The sequence below is a fragment of the Stylophora pistillata genome, chromosome 13 (assembly GCF_964205215.1).
Source record: "Stylophora pistillata chromosome 13, jaStyPist1.2, whole genome shotgun sequence".
Lineage (NCBI taxonomy): Eukaryota > Metazoa > Cnidaria > Anthozoa > Scleractinia > Pocilloporidae > Stylophora > Stylophora pistillata.
Genome location: NC_142531.1, coordinates 22,604,198 through 22,625,794, shown reverse-complemented (window position 1 = coordinate 22,625,794; position 21,597 = coordinate 22,604,198). Strand labels below are relative to the sequence as shown.

The following is a 21,597-nucleotide window of genomic DNA, read 5'->3' as shown; positions in this document are numbered from 1 at the left end:
AAACCTGCAAATGTGTATCAGAATCTGTTACGAGAGGGGGGGGAGGGGGGGCTGAAAATATGTGAATCCCAAGCAGACCAAACACATTAGGGTCAGTTAACAAAGAAACGCACATATAGGGGAGGGGTGGGGAACAAATTGGATAGTGTCGCATTCCAGATTTTCACAGGATTTTGCCGCGCGCTCCGATGAAACTCGACAGATTTCCTCTCAATTCGGCACGAATATACGAGCAATGAATATCTGTCATATCTTTGTTTATACTGAATCGGATTTTATTGACATCCTGCGTGATGGTTGGTTCCTTTATTCTTTTTGACCCCTAGGAGTGACTAGTATCTAATTTCTCCTTACAATATCACCCCGAGTCACTCAGTAAGGTCACGAGAATGTAGGAAATGATCAGCAACTAAAAAAGCTCTTGATTGTTAAACGAATTCTCCTTGTCAGCACCTCGGGAAATGTATGGAGAACAGTATGGAGAATATGCATACTTAGACAAGAGTATAAAGGTTTAAAATTATGAAACCTGTGAAAACATTTATGAGGGGCCGTAAGGGGGTTTCACGTGAAATGTGATCGCACTAATTTATTTTCTGTGATCCATAATCTAAAAGTTTTAAAATTCGTGAACCGTGAATGATATGATTGTCGTGATACGTGAAACAGAGAAATAATTTTCCGATACCCGTGATAACAAACAAGAAAACGACCCTTTTTTTCGTGAACGGCTACGAAGACCCCACAAAGGAACTCTCCAGGTGATCGCCGTGTCTGTTTTCTTCAGCTTGCGTAACCAAACAATAGGGTTTCCCATGACCCGTTGATCCAAAAATAAAGCTGATGCGACCTTTGACACCAACGATCAGGTCTTCAGATTATTCATTGTCTGACGTCTTGTCTTCATTTCTCACGACCCACAATGTCGAAGAGCGAAGTCAGCGAAGAGCCGTTTCGTGTTTTAGAAGGGGTTGTCTACTTCGTTGATCCCAAATCTCCTGGATCTTTCTGTTTTCTTGGGGGAAAGGAAAGGATCAGAATTCCCCTGAAAAGAGAACATAATTACCTTGATGCCCTGAAAAGGCATATTGCTGAACACGCGGGCCTCAAGGCCGAAGCTGAGAAGCGGGGAATAGGGTCATCTATTGATCATAAGCTGTGCAGACTAGCCAAAGGCGCAGAAGGCAGTAAAGCTTTCTCAATCATTACACAAGCGCAGTGGAACATGAAAAGGCCGCTTTTTGTCGATTCTGCAGTTTTACAAGGTTAGTGTTTTCATCATGAAAATTTGATAAGAGATCCTAATTTATAACATGTTGCTTGAAAGTCACGTGTGAAAAGTATCTGATATCCATACTTTCGTGTTAATTGTTTTAATTCGCGTTAATTTCTTACATCTCTTAGGGCCTGTTTACATGGAGATAGGGTGACCCCCTTAGGAGGGTCACCCTTCTAGAAGGGCAAAAGATAGCCCCCCTTTACATGCAAAGTCTTGTCCCTAGGGTTATCGCGATTATTGAATTTGGCACCGAGGGAGATATCTGCGCGGTCGCTAAGTACAAAACAACCAAAATGGCGGACAAACGAAGTATTTTGGCGGTAAATTCAATTTTCCTTTTGTTTGCCTCTTTGGCTGCGGATTTTCAGTGCTGTGGGATCTTGCTGTCGTATCCCCTAATAGAAAAACGCCGACAAGAGCGAATGGCGCTACAGGTAGCCGCCCAGTACAATGTTGCAATGCGACGAATGAGGCATGTACGAAGGAGAGCCATTTTGTCGCCGAGGGAGAATTTGGCAGAGTCCCGGTCGCACAGAGGAGTGGCGAAGGACGCTTTTCGCTTTCCCTGTGAATTCTTTGATTTTTCACGTGGCAAGCCTTCTTCCATATCTTTCCGAGTCGAGCGGCTTTCTATGGTACTCTCGTCGACCACTAATTCATGATCATCTATGTCTTTTTTGGAAATGTCCACACCGTTGTCCTCCGACTGTTTCGAACTCTGTTCAAACAATTTGGCCACCACGGAACGGCGAAAATATTCCTCGGGCTTATACGCGCGCGAAGCCATTACAGAGTTTCGCGGCAATCTGACAGTAAACCTAACCCACAAAAGTTGACCCTTCTAGGAGGGTGACCCTACCTCAAGTGTTTACATGGCAAAAAGTTGGCCCTCGCAGGAGGGTTACCCCACCAAGCAGATAGGGTGACGCTACCTCTCATGTAAACCAAGCCGGAAAATACAATAGGCAAGGGTTACCCTTCTAAGAGGGTGCCCCTTCTAGAAGGGTCACCCTATCTCCATGTAAACAGGCCCTTACAATACTAGAAGTCTAGAAAAGTTTTATTCAGTCTCCCCTACATATTTTATTTGAAGTTTGCTTAAGAATCGACAATTTTCTCAGAAATTATACAGAAAGTGAGTCATTGATGAGAGCCGTGATTTCGGTTAGGGCCGTTAGAGGTGATATTCAACACACCTGAGATATTTCTTGATGATCCTTGATCGCTCGCTTTGCAAAAAGGGCGTGTTGACAATAATGAGAAGACCTGAGAATAGGAACAACCTAGGAAGAATAGGAAGAGAATATTCGCACAGATTTTTTTCTCGACTAAACGCAACTTAAATTTAATTTTTATGGACTACGAAAGAGACTGGAGTGGGGTTTGAAACTGCCCAGAAAAAATGACACCAATATAAATGTCAAAGTAGATAGACAAAAGACAAAAAGGACGTAGTCAAAAGATTATTATTTGATTTATTAATTTTAACGTCATTATTTTCTTTCAGTCAATGTTCTTAAAAAGGAAATCGTCTTTTCGAAAGATTCCCCTGTGATAATTATCACCGTTGCTGGTGGCGAAGAACAGCAAAACAGCAAAGTCAGCAAACGAAAGCCAAGAGGTGGAAGGAAAAGGTCAGCTTCAAAGGTAGAGGACGACCACCTTGGAAAGCACCTAAAACAGAGCGAAAGTGTTGAGCGAAATGAACGACAGACCAAGATGTTGGATGATCTAAATTTGGCTATGTGCGACCAAAAGAAATCGTTAAGAATTTTTGTTATTATTAACAGCCATGATTTTTCCTAAAAAATTTAATCATTTTCTTACTATGATGGAGACGATGATGATAACGATGATTATTTAAATCGTCTTTAATGTATTAAGTTAATTAGCCTGTCAATGTGTTTGTAGCTCTGGCACTGAGTATGTTCAATAGCACAGCGGTCAATGAATTTACTATAAGGTGTGGTCGTTGCCAGAAGGTAAAGATTGTACCAACGGACAGGACTCCGCAGACTAAAGCTCGATACTTTAAAAAAGTACGTAAAATGTTGAGCATTATCTTTCAAGCTTGTCTGCAGAAACATTTCTATTTAAAGCTTCGGAAGTTTCACTTTGAAGTATCATCATCAATTTTACTTTAAAAGAAAACCACTCGAGAAGACCATCCAGAGAACTTCTGTATTGTCAAAGAATAAAGCAGGTGTTTAAAATTCATTGTTGTCTTAAAAAAAGTAAAGATCACTGGAGGTCATATTTTTGTTGCTGCCTTACAGAACACTTTAATACAGCTTGTTAAAACCGTCGAAACGAGGAAGATAATGCCAAGAAACACAATGCAACAATAGCTGGAATGAAAAGAAATATGGAAGCCTTCCTGAAGAAGAGTGGAAGCCGCGGAGGAGATCAAGAAAGTCAAAGTGATGGAAGTGTAATGTGAAACGTCGGTTCACCTAAAGGAATATCAGTGGGAAATGACAGTGATCGTGATTTAGAGTTAGACAACATGTAAGAGTCTTTCACATTATTTGTAAGATTGTGATATTATACTAACCAATCTGTCACCATCAGCCTAAGTAAAACATTTCTTTTACTTTTTTTTGTTAAAGATCCTCTGATCTATTTACTTCCCGATGTATCTTAAGGTCTTTTGCAAAATGGCGTATTTAATTGTTGTTACACCGATAGTCACAAGACAAGATGAATCCACCTTTATACTATCAATTCTAATCGATAACTTTCAAGATTGAATGATAATATCAGTTATTAAAACTTTTGAGACTTCAGTAGTCAAGTGGATCGTGTATTTTTTATACTACCTTGCAATTACAGATTTCAAGACAATTGCCCTGAGGCAGCGGCGTCTGCAAACGAGTTTGGAGACGTGGCACAGTGTGACAGTGACAGAGAGATTGAAGAATTCAACGAGAGACTGAAATCTTAAGTGACTGCCTGTCTGCTGCAGAGCAAAGCTGTGAAACCGAATCTGACATTGCCAATCACGACACAATCACGAGTTGAGCGCTTTCTGAAATACATTAAAACGACTGTCAACAATATTATATATATATAGGGTAAGGTGAAAAGTCTTTCTCATGTGTAAGTTTATTTTCCGTGAACCGTGAAACTCGAAAATTAATTATCGTGTTTCGTGATTTGCGTTTTTTAATTGCCGTGAACTGTGCGCGTGACCCCACCTTACGGCCTCTCATTTATGAAACCTGTGAAAACATTTATTTCAATAAACAAAACTGCAATTACCGCCTCGCAGTGCCTTGATATGCGTGATCTGTTGAAAAAATCATTTTTGGGAATAAATGTTATGTTTTTCTTCCTGTGCTATATTAAAAAATATGTCTAGACTGCCCTGACCGATAAAAAAGGCGGAGTTACAGGAAGGTTATCTAGAAACTTGTGTTTTTAACAACTTGAGTCACCCCGCCGACAGCCATTTTTCTGCCGTGCCGCGCTTTACAAGTAATTAAGTGTGTGTTGGCGTATTTACTTCAATCAGTTATAGCAGAAAACTGTGCGCAACTAAAGTGATACCGATATTTCAATCACTTGAACGATGATAAAAAAGCCGAGCCTCTTTGCAAAAACTTTCCAGCTTTGGTTAACACTTGTAAAGGCTTTCCTGTTACTTTTTGGGGTAAGTACACCGACTTTTAGGCTTACATAGAAAGAGGTCTTTTCTGTCGCTATCCTGAATAGCCACGGGGTGACGAGCGCTTCCTTGAGATATGTTGGACCCCAATTTTTTTTTTTTCAAATCTCGAGATCTTTTCAGTCTTTGCAGTGAGTATATAAGTGTCGCCATTAGAGGACTTTTTCTTCAGTATCGAGGTCTGAAAATTTTCCTAGAATTCTTAAAGTCTGAAGTTTTTTTTTTCTTTTTTGCCGAAGGGTCTCGCTCAAAAAGCAGCTGGAGTATGTAGCTCTGGGTTTTCGCTCTGAGCGACGAAAATCGTCTTTGACACGATCGCTGTTGTTGGGAAAAATGTTGCTGATTGCAGTGTAGAAGCTGGAATATTTAACTAAAGAACGCTAAAAAAAAGAGAGAATTGTAACTCTAATTAATGCATTTGATGGACTTTTACCATTCACCTTTATAACATTAGAATCCTACTTGTTTATTATGACAATCGAACCTCGATTATCCTGACATCGACTATACGGACTTTTTCTCTGGTCACTCTTTTTTTTAATGAATATCAATGAACTTTGATTTTCAAAACTTGAACAGGTAAAAAATGCAGAGATCATGTTCAACAACATCGAGACTAGCGAAGGAATGAGGTGAAAGTCGCTGAAACCTGCATGTACATGAGTATAGGTGCAATTAATACAAGTACGTGTATTTGTAGTCAGTGAAGCAGACTTTTAGAATTAAGAATGTGTTATCTTTATTTTTCATCTTTGTTTTCCGGACTATTTACCCAAGTCCCAACGAGTCCGGATAATTGAGGTTCGACTGTACTACCTGTTTAATAATATTTCAGATATCCAGAATTAATTTTACAGGTGTATTAACATAAGTATTTTGCTGAAATATTCGCAGCCTCTAAGTAAATCTGTTTCGAATTCTTAACATAGAGTACAATAATAATTACCTTGGTGATGAGCTAGATTTTTTAACAGTAACGATTTCCAAAGTGAACAAACTTCTTCATTTCTTTACTTACGACGCTGCAATTCTATTTTTATACTAGATTTATTAAATTCCCTCCTTTCGGCCTCTTTCCGAATCAAGTCTCTCGGAGCACTGACCGATATGATTGTATCTAACCTTTTAAGATAGTTGGATGAGGTATATTTTTGCACTCTCTTAATGTCTGCAGGTGACAACCTTCATGAACAATGGGACATTAGCCTCACTTCAGCTTGAAGCGATAAAAGTAACGAGTGGACCTATTTCTGCAGGGTAAGAACTTGTCTTTGAAAAATATAACAGCGTTAATGCAAAAGTCATCATCATCTTCTAACCATGTCAAAACTGAAGTTTACAACTGAAAAATCCAAACTTTACCTCAACTTTTTTTACTCTGCCTAAAATGAAGCCCACACAAACAGTATTTTGATCGCTTCCTACAATTCAAACTGGAATTGTCTCTTAATAGAAAGCGAAAAAAAATTAATGCTGTCATGAATCTTTAATCAAGACCAAAGTTTTCCAAGTTATGTCTATATTTGATATTCGAATTGAACTTGTTCACCCAATGTTGATATTTTCAGTCTAATTTCTCAAAATAAAATTCCTCATTAAATTTTACCAGAAAGATCGAAATACGTCGGGTTACTTCGGCGCAATAGACTGTTTTTCAGGTTTGAATATTGTTGAAAAGCAAACCAATATGTGAAAAGTTGTACAACTGCCGTTTCGGTTATGCTCAATTAGTCGAGTAGTTTAAAGACCCTGTAATTTCAATCCATAAAATCTGAAATAAAATTAAATATAAAATTACGATATTCATGATAAAAGTGCTCTTATTTGTTAAGCCTTAACCTTTCGTTAGTGTAATACACGCATTTTGTTGTGGAACTTTAAAGCAAGCCGTTGTACAGAAACTTTATCTTCAATTTCGTATCTTAGTTGGCAGTTATGCATAATTTATGCTGATGTAAAAATGGTGTTTTTTTTTTAGAGATGTTTTCTTTTCTATCAATTTCGCTCTCATGTTAATCATGTAAACGATAAACAATGATGAATTTTTAAATGCCGACCGTAAACAAATGTTATAAACAGATTCGATTCAAATCAGTTTGGGATCATAAAAGTGTGTCATTCTAGGAATACATTTTTTTCTGAACGAGCGATATGCGTGTCTGTACATGTGAGTTTGCTTTCGATGGCGTCTAGTTAGCACTAAAACAAACACTAATATAACAAGAAAAGCTGTAAGATGTAGATAGAAAATTAATAAGACACAGCAAGGGAAAACTACTTTTTAAACAGCTGTTAACATTACATGGAATCTTTTCGCAATAAATTCAAATAATTCTTTTCGCAATAAATTCAATGTAAAATGTAACTTTTTGCAATATTATAGCATTCTTTCTTCTATTCCACAAAATTGGAAAAAACTATTGCAAGAAAATTCCCAAGACCTAGTTACGCCTCCTACCTCAACCTGTTCACTCTCATGTAAAGCAATATACAGTATCCTGCTTAACCTCGAAGATCTACCGCCACCAACTTCTGAGAAAAAACTTTTAATGTCTGGCATCGAGAAAAGTGACTTGAACAAAATCTACCTCTTACCATTCAAAGCCACGAGAGAAATTATATTGACAATGTTTCAATACAAAATTATTCACCGAATTTTACCAACGAATAGCTTGTTACATAAAATGAAAAAAGTTGCATCGCCCTCCTGTCCCTTTTGTCCATCTGAGCACCAGACCGTCTGGCATTTGTTTATAAACTGTAAGCAAGCAAGTTCTTTTTGGAATAGATTCCAGGAGTGGTACTCAACCTCTAGTAATATGAAACTGTCACTGTCAGAACTGGAGATTATGTTCGGAATTATTCGCTGTCACACCTACTGTTTAGCCCTCAACCATCTCATTATTCTAGGCAAATATTTTTTATATGTTAACGCTTTAAATACCATAAATTGCCGTTTCGATGATTTCGTCTCACTTGTGCGCGACAAAATTTATCTAGAAAAATATATTGCTGTCACTTGTAATAACGAGAAGGAGTTCAGGAACAAATGGAAATTTTTTCTGTCGTTATAAAATTGTATTGTTACTCGACAATTAACATGCAAACAATAATGTGGTAAATAGATCAACTGTAATTAAATTTGACTAGTGTAACTGTATTGTTATATATGTATTGTAAGTAGTGTAAGTTAATGTAGTTTAAACATGGTGTAAAAAGTAATTATAGTGTAAGTACATGTGTAAGTGTAATAAACAATGCTGTATTAAATAAAAAAAAAAATAAAAAAAAATAAAAAACACTAATATAACAAGAAAAGCTGTAAGATGTAGATAGAAAATTAATAAGACACAGCAAGGGAAAACTGCTTTTTAAACAGCTGTTAACATTACATGGAATCCTTAAATTCAGAACTGTTGATTATAAGAAATATCATAATTGAGCTAAACGTTTAAAGTGCACTTAACCCCTAAATTTTTTTTTCCTTTAAAAAAATCTTCATGCTTTGGTGAGTATCTCTTCGAAAACATTTTTGGATTTGGTCAAATCCTTAAGTTTTTGTGCCCCGTTGAAGTACGGAAAATCGCATTAAAATCACCGCCATTTTGGCTCACGACCGCGTTTCAAGGATCAAGAGTCTGGCGACTAATGTGACGTCACTTCGAGAACCCAACAATCTGTATTTGGCGCCATTTTGCACAGTTCACTGATTATGTTTGGAAGGCTAGATCGATATTGGTCGCAAATATGCCGCAGAATGAATCTAGTGCTAGAAAGGCTTTCGCAGGTCGACGACTGGCTGAGAATTCCTTGAGCGTCTTCTCGAAGTGACGTCACAAGTCTACTCTGCCCAGATCCCCATTTACGCGGTCGTCGTCCATTCGGATCTCGACTGCAACAGGGCATAAAAAAATGAGGATTTAACCAAATCCAATAATTTTTTCGAAGAAATACTCACCAAAGTAGGAAGATTTTCTTTGAAGTGAAAAAAAATTTAGGGGTCAGGTGCACTTTAAGAACAAACCCTGCCTGCACTACGGCATATATGCTGCGTCAGCAGAAAAAACGTAGAAAGAGAGAGTGAACTCTTACTACAATTAATTTACACTGCAAAGATATGCAAAAATCTCCAGGTGAAGAAACTTCTGGTGAGAAATGTTTTTTTTTCCTTTAATTCCTCTTGAGGCAGCTTTTCTGATCAAAGCAAAGCCACAACAAAACGAATTGTAACAGCGAAATGCTTAGGCTTAATTCATCTTAGTTAAATCATTCTTATGTTTGCTTTATCATTCTCCCACAACTAGAAAAACTGCATTTATTCAGGCCAATGTCACACATCAGACCCCAGCCATGGACAACGCAACTGAAGTGATTTTACACTTTACGTTACCAAGTTATCTCATTTACGAACAGTTCACCTCAAACGGATCACGTACCCCAAGTGACGTCACCGTTTCTCGTGACGATAAATTTCTCTCCCTTACAATGAAGGTAATTTCATTCATAACACGTCAATGATGTCTTCCACGGGGTAGACATGGAGGATTCTAAACGAAAAACATCCTCCCCCGGGGATATTGCTACCTGTGTCTGCACGAGTAATTAAGTCTTCGGAGAATCCGCTCTCGTAATAGTAAGATAGCAAAGAGTTTTGTTTATTTCCGCCTATAAACGTCGTTCAGATTGAAATTCGATGACAACTTGAGAACGACACAGGGGGAGAATATTTAGTGGCTTGACCAGTCCAAGGTACAATTATTCTTTCAAAGTGGACTCCATTTGTTTAGTTTCATTCCATCACAAGATCGCAATGCTATGTTATGAAATTGCTATGAATTTGTCTCTATAGTCCATCAGGGTAGTCATCTTCGCATCTGTCCTTTTAACTTGTGTTGCCCATGAAATACTTGAGCATTGGGTGACATCTCAAAGGTTGGCGAAGAAGGATTGTAAGTTTGGATCGATTGTAAATTGAGCTCAGTTTAGTCCGAAAACCCCCTGTACGTAAGATTGTCTATAAGGAATTCGTATGGCAATCTCACTTTATCAATGTCATTTAACTCTTGTTTTGAAAAGTTCGACGAGCTCTTGACAACGGAGTACGTGGCTGTACAAGCAGCATTTCACTTGGATCCGAACAACAATTTCCATGACGACTTATTTCATTATGCACCATGTAAAGTGAGCCTGCGATACCAACGTCACGACCCGTGCGGCTGTGAATCCAGAAACAACCATGACGTAATGGCGGAGATCCCTTTCTACAGTCCAGGTGAGCAGTGCAAAAAGAATCGCGAAGCTCTCTATTGAGTATCGAAAGTAATCCAAGACTGCATTGGTTTTGGTACATTGCGCTCTGGGATTAGTCCCAGAAATTTCTCCAAGCTTTCAGCCAATTGTTGCTTGGTGATCCACGTATTTAAGCGCTTCAGGTAGTTTGTTGATTTGAAGTTTGAGTTCTGATTGATTCTCTGTGATATCTTCCTTCGTTCTGATTGGTCACTGAGATTGCTCTGGGTTTGGTTTTATGAGACTCGATGGGTGAGCCCGTCTTGAAAGTTTTAATTTTTCGTCATTTGCAGATTGTGAGGGCTTTGGGCCTGTCGGTCTATCAAGCGGAGAAATAAAGGATAGCCAAATAGCATCGTCTTCTAGTAGAGCGACAACGTTTCTGTCGTACTCCGGAAGAATTGGAGATAACTTTTTAGGATGGATCCCTGTGAAGAGATCAAGCAGAGAATTCCATACTTTGCATTTCTTTGAAGTTGATTTGAAATTGGTCACCCACATTAAAATGGTAATAATTAAGAAACTAACTAAGACCAGAGAAATGTTAGCTCTAGTAGCGTCCCCCTGCATGTACCAGGTTGAGTTAGCATTGTCGAGTGGAGAGCGCATTGGAGGTGCTGTCAGATGAGGTTTTGAATCACGTTACGCATGGTTGTGTTATATTTATATTTGCTGTATTAGGTTTTCGCCGTTAAAACTCTGTGGCTTATCATTAAATTAAGTAATTAAATGTGTTAAGAATTTGAGCGAGGAGGCTGCCATTTTTACAATTTGCTCAACACTAAACGGAACTTGGCCGCCTTATTGCGACCTAAAAAAAGCCCCACCCCTTGTACTGGTTTTTACTGATATTAGTTTTGGCAAACAGCCCTAAAGAAAGGTCAGGACAATAACCATTCGCTAAGAAGTCATCTTCATTCTTTTCTCAGGCCGCTATTCAAGGAGTAGCCAAGGAAATTCCGTCAGAAAAGATCTTTCTGGTAACCAGTGAAGACGGATTGGAGTGGAAAGAGAGAAGATATGCGACTGAAACAGCGGTATTCTGTCATTGTTTTCGTTTATGTCTCACCGCTCAACACCGAAAACATTACGATTAGTGGCTTTTATGATCAGCCTTGATGCACACTTCTTTTTGGTGCCCGTAAACCACCGGAAATCTAACCGCCGTAAATAATATGTAGCGTGCATACACGTATATATGTAGACATATTGTAGTACGTACAAGTGGTTGACTTAACACAAGCATGTAGCATTCTAAGTTTATATTACTTCTTTATGTTCCCACGAGATTTCATCAACTTCGTTATTATTATTTAACCCATAATCATTGCTATTATCGCTTGATTTTTCTAATCCGATGTTTGCTTGGCTGTGTTTTAAGGCTTAAATTTGAAAATGATTTTAAGACGAACCATCATTCACGCAAAGAAGAGCTTTCTTTCGTTTTGTTTGAAAAGGTTGATCGCATCGACAGCTACACGGTTATGGTCATGAAAAGTTTAAAGTTTGGAGCCTCCGCTCGTTTTGTCAGGATTGTTCTTCCACCATTTGACAAGCGGATGAAGATAGGAAAAGAAATGCCCGGTTACAAAGTCGAATTATTCCGATGTTCAAACAATGGAAGTGCCTGGCGTGGAAACACTGGTATAGAACGATGACTTCCTTTTGGTAGCTGTTATCCACGATAGCTGTGTTCGCTTTGGTATCACAGGGTTTTAGAATGATTGTAATCCAATACAGATCCTCCCTTTCAAACTTAAACTATCGCTGGCGTCTATTTATCCTAATCCTCGCCATGTTGTAGAGGATACTGAATGGTAGTGACGGCTGGTCGGTTTCATTTCAGGCCGATAGTGCCGCAAGGGTCCCCACCATAAGCAAAGAAAGATTTATCCTGTTTACCAAAAAATTTTCGTTGTCTATTTACTGGCTAACCACGTTATCTGAGAGTATCGTCGATAACGCAAAGCGAAATAAAAGCCATAAGGAATAGAAAATATTGCGGTGTACAGAGTAAGATCTCGGCTTCCATTGCACCCATTTCCTCCCTCAGACTACTACCGGTACCTCTGCATGTGATAAGGTGACAGAATAAACATTTTCATCTTTATTTTTTCTTTCCAGTGCCTTTACCCATTGGAATAGGGATAGAATCAGGTGCCATTCCTGACAACCAGTTTACGTCAACCTCTCCACTGAGCCCTGAATACGGAGCGCATTTCTCGAGGCTGAACTCAAAGTCGGGTGGAGGGGCGTGGTGTGCTGCGTCATGTGATCCTTCTGCTTACCTGCAGATTGACTTGGGCCGAGTCTCTTTCATTCGAGAGGTAAGACGATGCAATAGAAACTTTTGATACATACATACATACCTACTTACATATATACATACATACATCTGATACATACATGGTCTATTTAGTAATGCAGGGCAGTGGTGGCAGCTTCTACAGCTGATGTGGACCTACACACATCTATATCTTAGAGCTAAGTTTATCTTAACAGCACGCTTATGTCATAAGGCGTTATCTTCGGTTAGCCGAGGTTGTGCGCACCGTAAAAATCATTTTGATATGATAGAACTTGTTCCCGTTGAATGGATTGAATGCTGTAAATATCTGAAGAGGTGAGAACAAGAGAGAAAGGGGGAAATGGACTTGAATTGAGAGCGAATGCAAAGCCAGAATCATCATGGAAAGTTCAATGACTCAAACATTTGCTCCTCCATGTCCTTCCTTGTGACTGACCAGCGAGTATCACTGATGATTTATCGACAGTTGGATGTGCAAAGCAAACATGACCATTCAGAAAGTACAAACGCAGTGCTATCATTCTATTTGGAATACAGTGTTGATGGTGCAGCATGGGAATATTACAAAGCAAATGGAGCAAACAAGGTAGCCATACAAAATTTTCTTTCCAGGAATTGAGGGAGGGGGATTTGTGCCTTTCCTCGACCCCTTCTATCCCCTCAATCGGGAAAAGAAAACATTTTCCCTTTTGACCCCCCCACGGGTGACTAGCACCTAACTCCTCCTTTGAATACCACCCCTGAATATAACATGGACAGAGGTCATGAGGCTAAAGTAGCTCGAGAGGCTCTTGCATTGATTGTCAAGAAACGTTTTTCGCCGTATCAGTAGAGTGTAAAAGGTTAATAGGAAAAATCCAAACTTTTGTTGTCGCTGACTAAAAAACTTTGTGTGAGGACGTTTTGGTTAAAATACTATAGGTTTTTTTAAAAGGGAGCTAACGGTCGTTACGAGTTTGTGGGCAACATCGATATTGAATTGATTTAAAGTTCTTGCATTTTTTTCTGAAATTCCTTGAAGATATGGCAGGGTGACAAAACCTCTGTTGGTTTGAGACTGATTAGTAGACCCAGTGGTGCTTTGGCAGCTTCTAATAAATTGTTCGGTGTAACCATTGATCTTCAGGGCGTCGACCACGTGTTGTATTTCAGATAATCTGTCTGCGTCGGTAGAAGGGATGCTCTTTGCTCCGTCGAGAATATCAATATTCAATATCAATATTCATATCAATAATGAATATCAATATTCAATATCAATGTTGCCCACAAACCCGTAACGACTGTTGGCTCCATTTTAAAAAAAAACCTAAAGACAAATATATTTAGTAAAGACTTATCGACAGGAGTGATCTATAAAATCAGTTGTAAAGATTGTGAGAAAATTTATATCGGTCAAACATCAAGAGCCTTAAGATCCAGGATAAGAGAACACAAGACAGCGATTTTCACGGGAGATAGAAATTCTTTGTTAACCCAACATTGCATAAAATACAATCATAATTTTGACCTTGAGGATGTCAAGATCATTTACCGCTGTTCCCAATGGTTGAAAAGATTATTTTTAGAAGCGTGGCATTCAATTTGTGAACCGAATGCCATTAATGAACATATTTACATTCCTGACATTTACAAGGCCCTTGGAAATCCCAAGCGACTTTTCTGCGGCTCTTTTTAAAGCACTCATTTGCTTTCGCAGTCATTTTATTGCAAAAGAAGGTTATAGTATTTTAACCGAAACGTCCTCACACAAAGTTTTTTAGTCAGTGACAACAAAATTTCTATTTATTATCATACCTGACTACAACTATAGTATTTTTAAGGTTAATAGGAACATTAATGTAAGGGATTGGAACTTTCTTTGAAGTTGAAAAAAAAAAAAAAAAAACAGCCTCCCCTTCCTTTTAAAAAATTTTCCTTTTCGTCTACTTAGTGGCTCTTATCATGTTCCATAGCTCTTCTTGGGAAGCACCCTGAGAAATCTAGCAATTCGACACAAGCTCTTGATTCCAGTCAACGCGCGATTCGTTCGGTTTCGACCCAAGACCTGTATCAACAAGGCGTGTATTAGAGTGGAATTGTACTCCTACCAAGACGCCGGTAAATTTGAATGTTAAATTTAGCGATTGTTCATGATACCATAGTAGAATTTTCATGATACCAGAATAACTTTTGTGTTTCTCATAACAAGCGCTATCGTTTGCTTACAATATCAGGCATAAAATACACATATTTTCATTCACTGTCGCCCTTCGAATATTTTTGTTTATTTTCCTTCAATTTATACACCTCTTATGGCCAGAAATGAGCCTCTTCAATATCTCTGGTAAAACACTGTATTCTAGAAGCAAATTCCATGCGTAGAATTTCATAATATTTTCATAACCTTTCGCCGAATTCTCGTCAACTTTTCACGGAACAGTGATTGATAGGAATGAATAACTACGGTAAAATTTTCCGGCGAGGCTGCACTCACCCTGTAAAACACCCAATCACCTCCATCCTAGTTCCGCGAGGCCAGTCTTATGCCCAGATCCTACCGTTTAACTGTAACTGAAATGTTGGCCGTGAAAGGTCCGAGTAAGAAAATAGTTCGAAGGTTAATAAACCCTGAGACCTCCCACAAACCGTAACAGGCATGTGTTAGCCCGCTTATGAAATCCCAGTCCTTTAATTTTTTCCACGTATACTGATCAAAAGATGCAATATTCGGGCGACAGTCCCAGTAGTGAATACGTCGGGAACAATAACGTCTGTTTACCTTGGCACATTTTAGTAGGGCCAGATGTTCCTGTCATCTTTGGGCGAAGCCTTCTCCTGAAAGAGACTGGTAACATGTTAATCGCTTGTAAATCAGAAGTAGGCAGGTATGTGTTATTTGATAAGGTCTAAAGCCGCTGTTGAAAAATAATAAAATTTCCTATCTCTTGTCTGTTATTAGGCGATGATGTTTATTAACTAGCTGCTTTTTATCAAATTTTTCACAATTGCTTTCATCGCATTGCAATTGCAACGCATACATGATTAGGTCCATTTAGAGCACAGAAAAACATATCAGTCCAAAAGAAAATGAGGGGCCCCTCATTTTCTCCTGATCAGTCTTAATAAAAATCTCACCACGATAAACAAGTACAACCTTTTTTTACGAAATATCAGTCTTAGTTCCACCTGATAATTCTAGTAAACGTTACTAGTATCTTACGAATTTTCTTTCATCAATTTAACTTTTATGACTTGTAGATTTGAACGACACTGTAAATCAACTTCTGATGGCGGAGGGACATGGACAGGTATGTGAGTTCTAGCTGAACCCTAGTCGTGAGTAATTAGTCTTGTAAGAGAAATTTTGTTCCGTGAAGTTAATAGATCAGAACTAAGAAAATAGCAAACTACCATTTATTGATGACTATTCTCAACCTGTTTCTCATTCTCAGAGCTTCCAAAGAACATTTTAAATGTCGTTGCTTATGACCCAGTCAGTGATATTTACTATGGAGTCTCCACTAACAAAAAGACATTCTTGAGAAACAAGTTTTCCCTGTTTATGGAATGGGTTGCAATTTCAAAAAACATTTGGAGGAAAGTAAAAGACTCTCCTACACTTGTCACAGCCACTGAAGTTCCCTTCATGCCCGTGCTGAAAAAGCCGGTGAATGATCCTTATGACGCTTTAACGCTGCCAGCTTCCATTGCACTTAAGCGGAACAGAAGATCCACAGCAAGCCATGATATGTGGGGATGTAACTATCAGCCTATATTTCTCTATTTCTTTTAATTTACTGTCTCATAATTTCAGTGGACAGGGGCATCGATGAGATTATACAAAAGGTTTGGGGTGGGGGTCATAGTATGATCAGGGTACCTCCCCGACTCTCATGTTGAAACAATCAAATTGACTTTTTATCGCATGATGACTGAATGATGCATATCGTGTACGATGTCCGTTGTTGACTTAATGATAAAATCATCTTTCAATGGGAGGGGGGGGGATGACAGATACCCCTGGACATTCCAACTACACCCCTGAGGGGTAACGGGCATTAGCAATTATGAAACATTTGGCCAAATCTCTTCGATAAATGGCGGGACTGATTGCTCTTCCCCTATAGTCATGTAATTTGGCATTTCAGGCCTCGACACCACGTTTTGAAAACATCATATTTCACCCAAAAAACGACTGAGGCCGAGAAGGCTATCTAGCGTGCACCGAGGAGAATAAAAACCATGCCCGCCAATATGAAAGAGTTCTCTAATTAACAAATGGTAAACACCACAGCATACACTATTGAGTTATGGATGCACTTGGGAGGTTTGCTAAGCACTCAAGAAGCTAGAGTCGCTCTCGGCTATCGCCTCGAGCGACTCTTACGCTTCTTTCGTGCTTAGCAACCTCCCGCGTGCATCCATAACTCAATAGTGTACGCTGTGGTGTTTACCATTTGTTTTATAACATAACATTGATACATTGTAGCTAAAGAGTTCCCTTTTATTTAACAAATCTTACACGACCAGTAAAAAACAAGCACGCGCGGAAAAATAGTCTTTGCCTTTGCTCACGTCAGCAGTGCACACCCATGGGAAAATAGGGGACGCTAAATTGACCAATCAGAGCGCGCGCTTTACTGTGGTTATGTTATAATGTTACTTCATTAAACTCATTTTAGCGTCATCAAGAGGCCTCCTCTTCAAGGCGAGTGGTGCGACCGTATGGAAGACAGTCCTCAGCTGGATTGATTATCCTTATGGTATGACACGTTTTCCAGTAATTATCTCCTCTCCAGGGAAGTTACTTCTTTAATAAGAAACAAGGGAGGCACAAATATGGTCTGTTGAGGGTGTAGTCACAAAGTGAAGTTTAAGGGGAAGGGGTTCAACCACAAAATCGAAGAATTGTTATTAAGTGTGGAAGAAAATCCGGGATTCCATAAGTTAAATTTTACTTTACTCTTTGATTGGTCCAGTAAATTCGCGCAGCCTTCTCGATCACTCAGATACAAAACTAAAACCAATCACAAATCATTCGCCCACGTTTCCCGCGCTTCAGACAGTTTGTTAGTTTTTCCTGACATTAAATTTCCAGTGGCTCCTCAAGGTTTCTTTCTTCCGATTGGCTGTTGTAATAACTAGAGTTTGATACCACTACACTCGATCAAAGAGCGCTCAAATGCACCAAGAAATCTCTGATGACGACGGAAGATTTCTTTTATCAAGAACCCGTTGGTGTATTTCTCATAGAGTGAACTGCATTGAACACAGTAAATCAAGCCTAAGTGGTATCTGAATGTTGAGAATACAATTGTGGCTCTCTTCCTCCCACAGATATGAGGGTGGGCTGTCTTGGATTACCATGTGAAAGTGGCACATGCGAAGAAACACCAAATGAAGGCTATAAATGTAATTGCTTTCCAGGATTTAAAGGAATCCATTGCGACGAAGGTACGTAAGAATTTAGATATAGAGCTACTCTATAAGGTTTCCCGTACTTTTGTGTGGGATATACCGGATTGTACAAGAAAGGGATCAACGAGTCAAATATCAAAAATAAAGTGCTACTCCTAAGACCAACTGAGGCTGAAAGCGAGATCGAAATCAAATTGCAATGCAAAGCATCCATGCTCCTCAAAATTAAAAAATCCAATACCATGGAGCATTTATTACCTCTCAATCGAGGAGAATATTTCAATGTTGTAACTTATATCTGTTATCCATGAAATCTAAGATTTCTGAACTTCAATCAGCCAGGACCTTTCGCCTTTACGTTGAGGATAGGATGAAGTACGCTCAATATAAAGACAGGTAACAAAGAATGCTGCCATGATTCTTTTCCCCAGATATTAACGAATGTGCCAGCAATCCTTGCACCAATGGAGGTCAGTGTAAAGATGAGGTGAACGGGTTCAGCTGTGTCTGTTCCCCCGGATTTACAGGAAACCAGTGCGAAATTGGTGAGTATGAGAATTATATTAAATCAGAGCCGCCAAACCGTATTATATAGCGAACCCCCACTAAATGGCTGTCTACATAACACATTTTTGACCAGTTTTTTATTTTCTGCAAACATTTCTTGCAGACTTTGATGAGTGCGCAAGTAATCCGTGTCTTGGGGGAGTGTGCGCTGACCATGTTAACCAGTACACGTGCATCTGCAATCCCGGAAAAACCGGCAAACACTGCGAATTCGGTAAATTCTAGTTAGTTAAACTCGAAATCTCACAGAATCTTCAAGAATGGAGAAAATTAACTCGGATTCCAAAGGATAAAAATGGAAAAGCTTCGACCGAATAGCCGAAATGAATTGAAACCTTTGTTCAGCCTTCACAAAAGAAGTGAAGGTTGCAGTCAGTGAGTAAAAGAAATAACCCGAATTTTTCGAGTTCGTAGTTTCAGTCCACATAAATCTTCTCCATTCTTGGCGATCCATGTTCATATTTGGTTTTCTCGTGTCTCCGGCCTAATGTTTGATTATCCACGCAAAAATGAAAAAGCAAATAAAGAGAGGGGAACAATTAGTGAGTTGGTGTCTTAGTCCATTTTTCGTTCAGTTTCAATGACCTCCTACCCCAAGTGCTAATCTCATACCCAGGTACTGGGTGTGAGATTAGTTGCAGTCACACTTACTGCGTGACTGCAACTGGCCGTAGAAAGTCTGGACACGAGCCTACCCCACCCCTTCTCCATCAGTCCCTCAACAATGCATCAGCAACTCGTAAAACAACTAATCGATCTACATTTCGTTTGAAAACGATTATTTTTTTTTCAAAGCCTGAGAAACAAGGCCCGTGCTAATATTTTTGCCTTTTTCTCGCTAATATAAAGATACAACGTGTATGGTCAGCAACCCGTGTTTAAATGGAGGAACGTGCAGCGCAACGCACGGTGGAGGCTACACTTGCCAATGTAATGTTTTATTTGCTGGAATCAATTGTCAACTGGGTAAGTCGACTGTCTTTCGTTACGGTACAAAGAAACAAACAGTAGGTTCTCTAAGTCCAGTGGTATGGGGGACCAGCCGTTTTTCATTGCCTGAGGGGGAAGGGGAGGGTCGGATAAAGTTTTGGGAGATTACATGCATGGTTTACGAGGGGGATTAGTCGTCAAAAGAATATTACAGATCCCTATGGAAGGGGATCAGGTAAATTGTATCTTGACACAACCAAAATCCGCCAACACACTCCCCCCCCTGCTCTTCCAGATGATAAAAATAACGAGCGGTCCCTAAAATTCTGGGGTAATTTTCTGTTTTTTCCTTGGATACCTGAGTTATCACCTGAGATTACCTGTAATGTAAATTTGAATGAAGTTAATGTTTTCAAGTACTTATTCCTTCACCAGACTTAATTTTGTGTGAGAACGCCTTCTAAATATTTCATTTAAAATTATGAAATTTTGAACCGCTGCCACGCACTTTATTTCGCTTTACCAGTGTACTAACCCCCGTGGGATGCCGGGAGGAAGCCAAAGAGGAGTGGTTTAGCCCGGCAAATCGATGGAAAGTGAAATCTATTAGTCTTATGAAATTTCTAGGGATTTATCGGCACTATAAATGATAGATAGATAATTGACCAATAATTGCTTGCGAACCTATCTTGGCTATTTCATGTTTTCTCTTAATCAGAACCATTTAACTGTTGGAGGTCAACCGTAAGTAACGATTACCAATCCTGGCCAATCACAGGCAAGTTCGACAAAATCGCCTTCGCGCTAAGCGCTGACCATTACGTGTTAGGAATTAGAGTCGGATCAACCTTCCCAGAACGAGTTGATGTCACGGTAACTGTCAAGATAACTCACTCTGATGGGAGTGTAATTGTCACCAAAACCATCCCACACAGATTCCCGGATTGGACAAGTGACCCAGTTTTTTTCGACCAGGCAGTTCTCCTGACTGCTGGCCAGCAGTACATCGCAGCTTCGCATGTGGCGGCACCGAATTACAATGACGTTTCACTACGGAAATACAAAGAAGGGGCATCCTCGGTGCAGTGTGGTGGAATTACTGTTACTTTCTCCAAAGTTTCACCCGCAGAGTTCGCTGATTCAAATGGTTCCAACGTCTTAGAGGGACGGGTTCCAGCTCTCATCTTGAGGTCTCCATGACAGATTCTTCCCCTTCTTCTTAAGCATTACAGAAAGTCCTCATTAACAACAGGGTCTCAATCAAGTAACATTTCTGATGGTTGAGGGTTCAAAATAGGCCGTTTTTGCGGAAGGCGGTTATATTTTAGATCATTTCGCGTTACGTTTGACGGTTAATTTTTCAGACAGACACTTAATTCATTCTCAAGAGGAAAATTCAGGTCTGAACAGAAAAGCATCAGGAGTGGGTATCCAAAGATCTGGAGTTAGATTCCTTGTGTAGGACTTACATTTTTTCTTTGTTCCATGCTTGCGAGAGGCAAGTAGCATCTTTCTCCAGTAGTACATAAATTTTTTTGTTCAGAAACTCGGCTAATGTCACATAAAGACCACATTCATTTTACCCGTGAAATGTTGACACGTATAGAACTAACTGGTCCATACTGAACGTAACTGAAGGGGTTCAAGAGTCGTATCGAGGCTGCCCAACCGAAGCGGAGGAGAGAGGAGGGGTTGAATAAAACGTGTTTATTTCCTACCTTTGGGGTCACCTTTGTTGTAAAATAATTTAACATCAGCAGTTTTAAAATACAATTTTGAGCAGTTTTAGCCCCTTTAAAATGCAAGTTTTGTTTTATATTTACGCAACTGTTACAAGTTTTAGTTACAATACTAGATATCACATTTTTTAAGATAAACATCAAAAAGATGTATCATGTTATTCAGATTTTCTGCTGCATATTTAATATGTAATAGTGTCTGCAGTATAGCAGATGTAGTGAATTTCTCCCGTCCAATTTAATTCTTTTTAATAGACTTTTGTAAATATATTCTTCCTAAATCAGTAAAGGTTGGACGTGTGTCTGATAAATAATAGATTCTTTTGTTTATCACCCTACACAAGTTGTCGAAACGCTGTCATTCAAGATAAGTGATACAGTGTGCCAACGATGCTTTGAATAGCAGATGTAACTCGACACT

General features: G+C 39.2%; 2 protein-coding genes across 3 annotated transcripts; both read left to right on the top strand.

The window, feature by feature from the left end:
• Positions 1–922: 922 nt before the first annotated feature.
• Positions 923–3,496, top strand: LOC148718194 (uncharacterized). Of its 2 annotated transcripts, XM_088743719.1 has the most exons (3): positions 923–1,265; positions 2,787–2,926; positions 3,191–3,496. In XM_088743719.1, the coding sequence occupies exons 1-3, from the start codon at positions 923–925 to the stop codon at positions 3,200–3,202; spliced, it is 495 nt and encodes a 164-aa protein (XP_088599845.1). In that variant the 3' UTR covers positions 3,203–3,496. The 2 variants fall into 2 exon arrangements, with proteins under 2 accessions (XP_088599845.1, XP_088599844.1); XM_088743718.1 differs by having other exon boundaries at positions 2,787–3,496.
• Positions 3,497–4,678: 1,182 nt separating this feature from the next.
• On the top strand, positions 4,679–21,583 carry LOC111345659 (uncharacterized). Its single transcript, XM_022952947.2, has 19 exons — positions 4,679–4,931; positions 6,121–6,203; positions 9,251–9,437; positions 10,023–10,218; positions 10,529–10,743; positions 11,165–11,272; positions 11,693–11,879; positions 12,360–12,562; positions 13,010–13,129; positions 14,496–14,640; positions 15,317–15,407; positions 15,781–15,830; positions 15,975–16,280; positions 17,205–17,285; positions 17,860–17,976; positions 18,372–18,485; positions 18,611–18,721; positions 19,357–19,473; positions 20,156–21,583. Exons 1-19 carry the CDS (start codon positions 4,851–4,853, stop codon positions 20,635–20,637), a joined length of 2,994 nt encoding a protein of 997 aa, XP_022808682.2. The 5' UTR covers positions 4,679–4,850; the 3' UTR covers positions 20,638–21,583.
• The last annotated feature ends 14 nt before the right edge of the window (positions 21,584–21,597 follow it).

Coding starts and splice junctions, on each gene's coding strand:
- LOC148718194 (XM_088743718.1), top strand. CDS start 923: ATGTCGAAGAGCGAAGTCAGCGAAGAGCCGTTTCGTGTTTTAGAAGGG. Junction 1,266..2,786: donor CGATTCTGCAGTTTTACAAG/GTTAGTGTTTTC, acceptor ATTTTCTTTCAG/TCAATGTTCTTAAAAAGGAA.
- LOC111345659 (XM_022952947.2), top strand. CDS start 4,851: ATGATAAAAAAGCCGAGCCTCTTTGCAAAAACTTTCCAGCTTTGGTTA. Junction 4,932..6,120: donor CTTTCCTGTTACTTTTTGGG/GTAAGTACACCG, acceptor TAATGTCTGCAG/GTGACAACCTTCATGAACAA. Junction 13,130..14,495: donor AAGCAAATGGAGCAAACAAG/GTAGCCATACAA, acceptor CATGTTCCATAG/CTCTTCTTGGGAAGCACCCT.